Below are 11,238 nucleotides of genomic sequence, written 5' to 3'. Positions count from 1 at the left end.
CTAATAAAGAGTTAAAATGTCATTGTCCCATCGACTTTCTGGGAGTGTTCCTCAGAGCAAAACCCAGGGTATGGAGCCAATTTTTGATAAGAAAAAACAGAGTAACCAACAAACCTTGAGAGATAAGAAAGTACTGTTAACCGAAACAGTTGAGGGTTGACAAACCACTGGGGGTAGCTCTTTCTAATCTTCCTACATCACTGACGACAACACAAGCAACCGGCAAGAAAATGCCACACCGCAGGACAGTGTGTGACCAGGCAAAGAGGAGACCTCAGCGAGGATACAGCCTGGGTGTCTGCCTCCACGACCCCCGCGACCTCCCCGCGACCCTCCGCTCCCGCAGGCTGCGCCCCCTCCACCCTCCAGACGCAGGCAGTGCCAGCCACCCCCCCGCCCCCGGGCCCGCTGATTGGCAGGCGGTGCAGCGACTCCTAGAGCCCGGCTTTGGTTTGGCAGGCCCAGCGGAGGGCACCATCCTACCGTAGCCAATAGGAGGCAAGAGGCGGGACTTGCGGCCAGGAGGAGGTGCTGGTCAGGTGCTCTGCGCCGAGGCTGCGTGCAGGTGAGCGGCTGCAAGTTCAAGGGGCAATTCTCGCTTCCGCCACCTCCCCGCTATTGCCCCCGGGTCTCCGTGAGCCTCCCCCAGACCCTGACTCACCATCCTCTTGTCCCAACCCCATGCGGGCCGTCCGGATCACTGCAAGGGTAAGAGTCCAGGGGAGTGGGCTGCTTGCCTCCCGGGAACCCACACGGCTCCTGTGGTCCCCTCAGACCAGCCCCTCTTTCCTTGCACGCGCGCACAGCTCACGTGGGGGCACCTGCCGGCCTCGGTGGGCGGGAGGTCAGCGAATGGCTAAAGTATTCAACGCCCTGACCCTTCCCAGTGACTAGGTTGGAATCCCAGCGGGGAAGATAGGGCACTACTTCTTTCTCTCGACGCCGAGTCCCTCTAAACCCACCGACTCCTCCACTTTGTTCTCCGCGTTTGTTGGCGCCCCTTCCCTCTATTTGCAAGGCAGCCTGTGGGGGAAGGATTAGAGGGGAGGAGAACCTGGAAAGCAGCCGGGTGAAATCTGGACCGAGAACTAGGGATTCCACTGCACTGTGCAGCAGTTTGTGCATGGAAAAGAACGAAATCTGCTATTTCTTTCATCCCCACCCCCACCTCTTTGTTTATTGCTTTATGTCATCGATGTGATAATGTTGAGTTTTCTTACCAAACATTCCTAAGCTGTAGACAACACAGCATTTATTTTCTTCTGTCCAGGAAAGCAGTTCTTTCCTGCTTACCATAGTTGCTGAATTCATTTACTTAGAGGAAAATCAGGCATTTCGTGTAGTTGATTTTTTTTTTTTTTTAGCCTTAAATTATATTTGTTTCTTAACAGCTTGTGTGAGGAAGGTGAAGGGGGAAAAGGGGGAGGAAACAGCATCCTCAGCTATTTATGTTAGTAAATACAGTTGGAGTTCATTATTGGAACTGGTTTTTAAATGTTCCTTCCAGAATTAGAAACATTATTGCCATTTGAGAAATAGTTTTTAAATTTAAATTTTTGAACCATTGTCTGGAGACCGATACCTACTGCAGTTTCAGTTTAAGTAATGTTCTAGGTACAGTGCAATCATGGTTAAAAATTAGTGTATCTGAAAGCAAAGCAAGCATGCCAAGCTGTTTTTACTTACCTATACCTCTAATATAGCCAGCAAGACAAGACAGGATCTGTTTTTGAGGTTTAAAATATCTTCAGCATATTCAAGTTAACAAGGCATCAAAGGCTGAATTCAGGAGATTTCTTGGCACAAGAGTGTGGATAGATCCAGGTTTTGGTGGACTTACAAATACCTTCACGCAAGAATGGACAAGAATAAAGAACCAAAAATCCTTGCTTAATTTGCAAGCCCAATTAGAGTTCACAAAATTTACATATGTGTTGTTTATCCATACTGCCTTTTGTTAGCTTTCTTGAATAGAATAAAAACTTTTTAGACATATAAGCAGATTAAAAAAAAAAAAATAGAACAACTGACCAACAACCTTGATCCAAAGGGAGTCTTTAATCCTGGCAAGTGCTTTTTACACACATATCACAAAGATTAAATATTGATGAATTTCAGCTCACAGAAAGTCAACACCAGATTTCAGAATTATGTTTCTGTTCAACAGAAACTGTTTTAGAATAACAAAGGCTATGCTTTAATTATGAAATAAATGAATGCAAATTACACTACACAAGCATATTTGAGTATCACAAATTTTATGTCACTTCAAAAAACCAAGTTCATCTTTTTTCTCATTTCTCGAGTAACATCCCTAAATATAAGACTTTGGCTTTGAAAAATAGACGTGTTTTTTTTTAAGCATTTTTATTGGATTTGCTGATGGTACTTGCTTGTTTCTAGGTTCCTGTAGTTGGTCTAACCATAATGATAAATACTTTCACAGATATTAATTAGATTACATAAACTTTACAGGCCGAAAGTCAGAAGTCTGGGTCCCCTGCAAAAGTTTCTGAAAAGTTTTTGGTTTTCTCAAAAGTAAATTATAACATTTTAAAATGATATTTGGGGGGGTTACTTAAATAATTACTTTGAGAAATGTTTTGATAAATTCTTCGAAAGTAGCAGTTTCTAAAATGCAACTGAATTTCTTAGCTTTATTATGCAGGAAGCCCCAGGTCTCTTACTTAAGGTGGAACAACATAATTTTCCAGGCTGTGATTTATGACATAACTGCTATTACTAAGTACTGTTACTGTCAGTTTTGGGTAAGGTATACCAAAAAAAAAAAAATTGTTACTAACTTCTATATGTTTTCTATACAGATTATCTTACACTGAGCTGATCAAATACTTTGAAAATGACTTCCAAACTCCTCTGGGTGTCCTTCATACTTGCTGCGTTAATACTGTCCGTTACATTTTCTCTCCAACCAGACCAGCAAAAGGTTCTACTGGTTTCATTTGATGGATTCCGTTGGGATTACTTATATAGAGTTCCAACACCCCATTTTCATTATGTTATGAAGTATGGTGTTCATGTGAAGCAAGTTACTAATATTTTTATTACAAAGACCTACCCTAACCATTATACTTTGGTAACTGGCCTCTTTGCAGAGAATCATGGGATTGTTGCAAATGACATGTTTGATCCTATTCTGAATAAGTCTTTCTCCTTGGATAACATGACTATTTATGATTCTGAGTTTTGGGAAGAAGCAACGCCAATATGGATCACAAATCAGAGGGCGGGACATTCTAGTGGTGCAGCCATGTGGCCTGGAACCGACGTAAAAATACACAATAGCTTTCCTACTCATTATATGCCTTACAATGAGTCTGTGTCATTTGAAGATAGAGTTGCCAAAATTATCGAGTGGTTTACGTCAAAAGAGCCCATAAATCTCGGTCTTCTTTATTGGGAAGACCCCGATGATATGGGCCACAATGTGGGACCCGAGAGTCCGCTCATGGGGCCTGTCATTTCGGATATCGACAACAAGTTGGGATATCTCATACAAATGCTGAAAAAGGCCAAGTTGTGGAACGTTCTGAACCTAATCATCACAAGTGATCATGGAATGACCCAGTGTTCTGAGGAAAGGATCATAGAACTTGATGAGTATCTGGATAAAGACCACTATGTCCTGATTGACCAATCTCCAGTAGCGGCCATCTTGCCAAAAGAAGGTAAGTCTGACCGAGTGGTGATCTGGGGCTGGAGCTGGATGTGCCCAGTGTAGCTGAGGGGGGTATTTTTGTTTCTGTCTTCATAGGCTTGCCTGTGTCATGGTAGTTTTCTAGGGCTTAATCCTTAGTCTCTGAAAAGACAAAATCTCTTTTCTCAGTCTGTAATTTTTCACTTTTCCCAAGAATTTGAAATTGATGTTCTCTCTGTGTTTACGGTAGATGGATTGAACCATCTTGGAACCACCAAATATGATGAAAGCTACAGCCTCCTTTCTGAGGAAAATTGAGATGGAAAGAGACATAGAATTCACATGCAATTACAGTGATTTTATGGAAGCCCTAAATTTAGCCTTCTGTGGATCCTTTTGTAGGACCTGCTTAATAGGGAGACAGTTCTGTATAGGAAGGAGAAAGCAGTGGTCAAGCTGAAGATTTCTTTTCCCTGTCTATAAATGAGGAAGTCATAACAATACATTGAACTTCTTACAAACCTTTTCTCAAAGCCTCTACCAACCTTGTCACCTAAGTGTTACTGCTGTTTTAAAGACAAGTGAACTAGTTCAAGTTTAACCTCACCAGATCACGAAGGATGTGCAGAGGGAGACTCAGACTTCTGACTTCCTTTTTATCACCATCTAGATTAACTCTAGATATCCAGTGAGAGGACAGATTTTGGAAAGCTGAATACCTTACATACGAGCCTTACATACCTCTCAAGGGAATCAAGAGGATCATATGAAACAGCGAATGTTAAAATATAGGTGTGCACTTGCACATGAACCTTTTAACAAATTCAGTATAAAATAACAAGTCTTTTGTTGTTTGTGGAAATCACATTAACTCTTCAGTTTTCCTTATAAAATTGGGATGTGTCCTGTGTTGGGGGTGTTGGGAGGCAGGGAGGAGCCCCCAATAAAGGATTTAAAAAACAAGAAAAGGATTAAAGACACTGCATTTGAAGTTCCAGGGAGTGCTTTTGCCACGCCTCCAGGGGTTAAAGAATTTTCCTGTTTCACAAGCTGTGTTTCACCTCCAGGCTGCCCTTCCTATCTTTTTTTTTTTTTTTTTTTTTTAATTTTATTTTGTTTTTTTCAGTGTCCCAAGATTCATTGCTTATCCTCCACAGCCAGTGCTCCATGCAGTACGTGCTCTCCTTAATACCCACCACCAGGCTCACCCAACCCCCACCCCCCCCAAAAAAAACCCCTCAGTTTGTTTCTGAGTCCACAGTCTCTCCTGGTCCCTCTCCTCCTCCGATTTCCCCCCAAGGGCTGCCTCGCCCTCCTCTCAGAGATTCTCTCTCCTTGGTGTGCTTAACTATCAGCACTTAGCTCTTTGTTTTTGTTTGTGTAGACATATTCCTCAGTGTCAACAGCTGCGGGGAGAGGAAGTGTGTAGTTAAGTCTTTTTACATTCGAGATTTCTGGTTCTATGTCCTCTCAGTTCTGTTAAGTGAATTTACGTACAGCAGAAGATGGGTCATTTCTGTTTGCCCCTCAAGATTCTTTGCTCAAGGGATAAGAGTCTTCAAGTATCTGGCTGTATTTCCTTGTGTTCTGCACAGTGGTGGTTTACCTCCCGGGGTGTTGTTGGCGAGGAATAAATGTTGCCAGGGTGGTTTCTTTAATCGTTAACAGTGAGTGCCTGGTTCTGAGTCCCTCTCCGTATCCTTCCTCTTTGAGGTAAATTTGATGAAGTCTATGAAGCCCTAGCTCATGCTCATCCTAATCTTACTGTTTACAAAAGAGAAGAACTTCCAGAAAGATGGCATTACAAGTACAACCGTCGAATTCAACCCATCATAGCCGTGGCTGACGACGGGTGGTATATTCTGCAGAATAAGTCCGATAACTTCCTGTGTGAGTATATTACACCATTTCTTCCCATTCTGCGTCACTGTTTGTTGGAGTGGAGACTGTGCGTAATAGAGCAGTATTTATTAATCAGATAACTAACCGAGTCCTACATGAATAGCAAAGCAAAGATCCTTGGGACTTGCCCCTAAACATGCATTTCGCTGGAAGTCATCAGACCAAAGGTATGCAGAGTGACCCGGACAGCTAATTATAGCCATCATGTTCTTGAGAAAAACCTAATTGGAAATTTACAGATCGAATGTTTTTTTCTGCATCTGTTTCAAGTTCTAATTTCATAAGCACGTAATCTCTGTTTTTATTTGCTGTTGTTAGCTTTCTAGTTTTCTTTGCCCTTCTGGCTCTACCAAATACAGGCCAACTTTGTTTTCTAAACTATTCTGAAAAGAAGTGCGTATGGCCTGGAGGACCATTTATTTATAAAAATGTATTTTTCTAACCCCTAGTGATAGAGTTTTGGAGCTATTTCCACTGAATTTTTAATATAATGGACGTCCCATTTGAAATTCAGACATGCAAAAGAAGGGGCTTTCTGCCATCCTTAACATGTAATTTTTCTCTTATATAGCTTCTAGCAAGTTAGTCAAATGGAAAAGCCGTCCACAGGCTTTTACTGCTCTGTAATGGGCCCCTCATGTGCATATTTGCTCAACTCCCTTCCCTCTCCCTGCTCTGCTTTGTCCTGCTGCTGATTGACTTCTAACGACTAATTTCCCAGGCTCCTTTGCCAACCTGTTTCTGGTTATATGTGGCCAAAATAATAGAAGACACCCACAGGAGTTTGGGAGGCAGGAGTTGGGAGTTGGGAAGAAGCCAGGATATTTGTCCCACTCATCCTCCATCTTAGGTGGTGTCTGTGACGGTGACTTCCATTTCCTCTGTGGTCCCAGCTCCCTCTGGACAGCTCTTCCTACAGCTTCGTCTCCTACCGGGCAGCCCTAGCCTTTGGGCTCTGGCAACACCACCTTCTGTCCCTCCAGCTGCGGCCTAGGGACTGTTCCTAATCCCTTGCCATCTGGAGGAGGCTTCTCAGCCCTTAGAACTTCCCTCCAGTGAACTACCTTGCTGACTTACTGCTTTCCTGGTGGACATAGATATTAACATGGCCACTGATCAGTTCCCAGGGAGTTGTTTCTCCTCTGTTACTTGGATAATGAAGGAACCACATTGTATCAAAACTACACAGGAATGCTTTCTTCAGGCTTGGTCCTTGATCTACCTGAGATGTACAAAGATGTCCCTTGAGGTAGAATTGGGTTCCTATCATATTTGTTGACCAAAGGAAAAGCAGTTGCCTGACGGTGGCAATTGTAGTACATATAAGAATCACAGTGGCAGGTGTATACAGGTGCCTGGTGTCTCGTTCTTAAAGGTTTTACACATGGATGATGATCTGTAAGCTGATACTTACTCACACCAGGAGATCTGTTTTAAGAAAGCCTTTAAAAATAATTTCTTTCAGGGCACCTGGGTGGCTCAGTCAGTTAAGCGTCTGCCTTCTGCTCAGTCATGATCCCAGGGTCCTGGGGTCAAGCCCCACATCGGACTCCCTGCTCAGTGGGGAGTCTGCTTCTCCCTCCCTCTCTGCACCTAACCCACTTGTGTGGCACGCATGCGCGCTCTCTCTCTCAAATAAAATCTTTTTTTTTTTTTAATATTTATTTATTTGAGAGAGGGAGTGAGAGTGAGCATGAGAGGGGAGAAGGTCAGAGGAAGAAGTGGGAGAAGCAGACGCCCCATGGAGCTGGGAGCCCGATGCAGAACTTTATCCCAGGACTCCCGGATCATGACCTGAGCTGAAGGCAGTCGCTTAATTGACTGAGCCACCCACGCCCCCCCAAATAAATAAAATCTTAGAAATAATTAAAAAAAAAATTCTTTGGCCCAGAGAATAATTGCTGACTTTACATGTTCAGATTCTCATGTACTGTGCAGATAGCTCTTGTGGTAGCGGGGTTGCTCAAAAAAGAACTGCCTCTGAGGAGATTTGTCCTTTATAAGTAATGTGAGTCTGAGGGGCTCTCTTGAAATTTTGGTGTGGTGAACTGCACTTACGCAACAGATTGGTTATGCCTGTTTTTGCTAGAACGTCTTAATAACACTCCTGTTTATGTTATGTTCAATGTGGTTATTTATTCAACAAATAAATATATGAAATAATTATTTCTTCAACAAATAATTACGTGATGGCCAGCATATTCCTTCTCAACCCGAGTTCCACAAGAGAATGAAGTCCTAATGTCCAAAAGCAGTGCTTCTCAAAATAGGTTTCCTGTAGGGCCCCTGGGTGGCTCAGTAAGTGTCCAGCTTTTGATCTCAGCTCAGGTCTTGATCTCAGGGTTGTGAGTTTGAGCCCTGCATTGGGCTCCACGCTGGGCGTGGAGTCTACTTAAAAAATAATAACAACAACATAAAATGCAGTGTTTATTATACAGGAGTTGTCATGCTTCAGTGTTTACATATCCTGATAAATCAGAAGACTTCTAAGGCTTTTTACTTTCTTTGTAGCCACACAAGCTCACAGTGCTAAATTGTATTTTGATCTGAACCACCTCTATCAAGGTTTTACCCATAAAGGTCCTGACATTAAGTTTTCCGCAGCGGGTTGTAGCTGTCGCTAGGGGTTTGATTTTTGTGGTGTCTTTTGTCTTCCCCACAACTGGTAATTGGTAATGGTGAATTTACTCTCTTAATGACTGAGAGCCGCTTTATCCCTTTCTTTAGAACATAATTGGAACAAAGTAGGTTACCTAAAAAGTACTTACCGAATATTAGTTTACCGGCCACCAGAAAAAAAGAAAAAAAGAAAAAAAAATGCTTTCATTTTCCCCTGACTTGGGTTCGGTTTTGCTCTTTACCTCTCCTCCTCTACTGTTTCAGGTTGCTTCTGCCTGCGAGAAAGATTTGTCATCAGTGTGACTTTTCATTTTCTAAAGTGGACGGTGATGTTGACCACAGTAGAGATTAATCATAAAAGATTCTTTTCTTTTAAAATATGAACAAGTTAAACTTTGCACTTAAGTTCAGAATTGGACGATACAACCGTGATTCTCGTTGTCGTGCCCTGGGAGTGGGGGCTAACTTACTCATCCATGTTCTCTTTCCAGTAGGCAACCATGGTTACGATAATGCATTAGCAGACATGCATCCGGTATTTTTAGCCCATGGTCCTGCCTTCAGAAAGAATTTCACGCAGGAAGCCATGAGCTCCACAGACCTGTACCCACTGCTCTGCCATCTGCTTAACATCACGGGCATGTCTCACAACGGATCCTTCAGGAACGTCCAGGATCTGCTCCGTTCAACAAGCCCAGGAGCGCTTCCTCCCACGCCGGGTCCCACACTTCTCCACGGTAGCGTCAAGCCTGGAGACGATGAGAGCGAGGAGTCCTATGCTTATTTCTTAGGGGTGTCTCTCGGCAGCATTTTGGTGATTGTATTCTTTGTGATTTTCATTAAACATTTAATTCGCAGTCAGATACCTGCCTTACCAGATGTGCAGGCTGAAATCGCTCAGCCATTATTACAAGCCTAATGCTACTTCGAAGTGGAGATGTGTACTTACTTCAGTGTTTAAGGGTTTCAGATTCTAGGAAACCAGTTTCAGACATTTGCACAGATCATTAGGCAGTTATGTACATAGATAGGCACAGACACATACCTACAAAGGATTAAAGTGGGAGACATGATTCTGTTATTCTCTCTGGCTTAGGGTAGATAAAATCCTGCTGTATTTGGACATGGCACCTATAATGTATATATTTAATGGCTTTGCACTGTTTAAAGTACCTTATGTATTACACTTTAAATTACTCTCCTCATGGGTACTTTTATATGAAATGCACTTTATTGCTGATTATGTCTTGTAATTTGGTTGAAATACACAAATTGTTTTCTGCCCACATTACAAACTACTTGTTATTTGGTGGTCACACAGAATGAAATGTCTTATAATTCCTGAAAAATGCCAGAATCTGTCTCCTTAAACTCAGGAGTGCAAAAAAAAAAAGTCAAAACTGTTGAAAATTAAACATGATAACCTTTGTACATCGAATTTTGGAGAGATGCATTCCCAACAGCGGGGTGCATCTGTGGGCATTCCTTCTCATATTTCTTTCTAAAAGACATGGGTTTTCATTTTATTTTCTTTAAAAAAAAAAAAAGGTTCAAGTACTGACAGACTCCTAAACATCCCATTTCTATCATGAAATTCATGATGGCTATTTTCTGAGGAGTCCTTTTGCTCTGATTCTTTAATAACAAAGACACCATGATACCCGTGTCCTTCCTGTGTAGTCTGGCCCTGGCCCGCTGTGAACAGAAGCCATCGGTGATCATCCCAGCAATAAGCTTTTCTTCTTGTTCTGTGCTTACTTGCTTCTTTGAAAGCTAAATCACTATGAATCACATTAAAAAATCACATAAGATACAACAGTGTTTGTTTTCTTTCTGGTAACAAGTAGTAAGAGAGCAGAAGCTCCTCGAAGCCTTGAGCATTTGCGGATCCATAGTCGCCAACTGTGTTGGGTAAAACAGACCACGCGGTCCTCCAGTGGGACTGTGTGGAGCCAGGGAAGGAAAGTTAGGTGGGACCTTGTCTGAGATGTATCCGCCTTCCCCAGAGCAACACTGAAGGGTCCCTTGTGGCAGAAAGCAGTGAAATAGCTCGTAGCAGGGACAGGTATTGAAACAAGGAGAGTGGAGATCATAGCCTCGGTTCATGATCGAGCCCTGGGTGCTCGGGGATCAAAGCTGAAATCAGGTTCATGGACATCTGCTTGGCCGCTCAGCTCTTCTCATTTCAATCATCAAATCTGTGCTTTAGATTTCTGAAGGAGTCAGGCTGGGAGGACCTAGGGTTTACTTGTCGTTTCTTAGAGGAAAGAGAAAAGCTTGGAAAGAACTGCTTTCTTTGAAAAAAATAAAAGTTTATATAGACAGGTGGCCAATAGATGATATTGTGATTTTGTGTTGTTTAATGCAACCGCTGGCTAATGATTAGATAAAATAGTGTAGGTATTCTAGAAAGAAAGATAAAGCAGATGTAAAGAACAAAAGTAGTTTTACCTTCAAAAATATAGTTGAATTTAAGTGCTCCCTAAAATAAAGTGAATGGGTTATTTTTTAAATGATACCATAAAGAAGGTTAGCACTCAAATCTCATTTCATTACAAAGCCTGTTAATCAAACAGAATGGAATTCGTGGACCTGCTCTGACATTAAAAAGCTGAGAAGTTAGATGGTAGATGGCAAACTCAAGAAGTCTGAACTCTGAATGAGACATTTGAGAATCCTTGGTGGCCACTCCTGTTGGCTTGCTGCATAGCCATGAACTTTACCCACATTATTGAGATGCCAGTGTAATGACCGAAAGATGAAATTGGTCTTTTTAAACGCATTACTGTTCAAATTCTGTCTGTACATTTAAAATCTGTTGCATTAAATTCACTTTAGAACTGCCTCGGTGGTAAGAGGAAAGCACATGCTATACCATTGATGAAACCATTAAAATTATGATCTGGATATTGGATTATTGCGGTTTCTTTTATTTACACGTACTCAGTTTCCTGTAAAATGCAGGAGAATTTGCCTGAAGGAAAGTAAAATTTTAAACTTCACTGGGAAATTTCATCATACCTTGAGAGCTTTTTTGTTTTATCTGCGTGTCTGCACCC

At 42.2% G+C, this 11,238-nt stretch overlaps 1 protein-coding gene across 3 annotated transcripts; it reads left to right on the top strand.

Moving 5' to 3' along the window:
* The first annotated feature begins 460 nt into the window (after window positions 1-460).
* Window positions 461-11,093, top strand: ENPP5 (ectonucleotide pyrophosphatase/phosphodiesterase family member 5). 3 transcript variants are annotated; one of them, XM_004739769.3, is made up of 4 exons: window positions 461-565; window positions 2,826-3,689; window positions 5,372-5,548; window positions 8,671-11,093. In XM_004739769.3, the coding sequence occupies exons 2-4, from the start codon at window positions 2,861-2,863 to the stop codon at window positions 9,096-9,098; spliced, it is 1,434 nt and encodes a 477-aa protein (XP_004739826.1). In that variant the 5' UTR covers window positions 461-565; window positions 2,826-2,860; the 3' UTR covers window positions 9,099-11,093. The 3 variants fall into 3 exon arrangements, with proteins under 3 accessions (XP_004739826.1, XP_004739827.1, XP_004739825.1); XM_004739770.3 differs by having other exon boundaries at window positions 511-708; window positions 8,674-11,093; XM_004739768.3 differs by having other exon boundaries at window positions 512-708.
* Window positions 11,094-11,238: the final 145 nt, after the last annotated feature.

Source organism: Mustela putorius, unplaced genomic scaffold (genome assembly GCF_011764305.1).
Source record: "Mustela putorius furo isolate JIRA1106 unplaced genomic scaffold, ASM1176430v1.1 tig00003983_pilon_pilon_pilon, whole genome shotgun sequence".
Classification (NCBI taxonomy): domain Eukaryota; kingdom Metazoa; phylum Chordata; class Mammalia; order Carnivora; family Mustelidae; genus Mustela; species Mustela putorius.
This window is presented reverse-complemented; position numbering and strand designations above follow the sequence as displayed.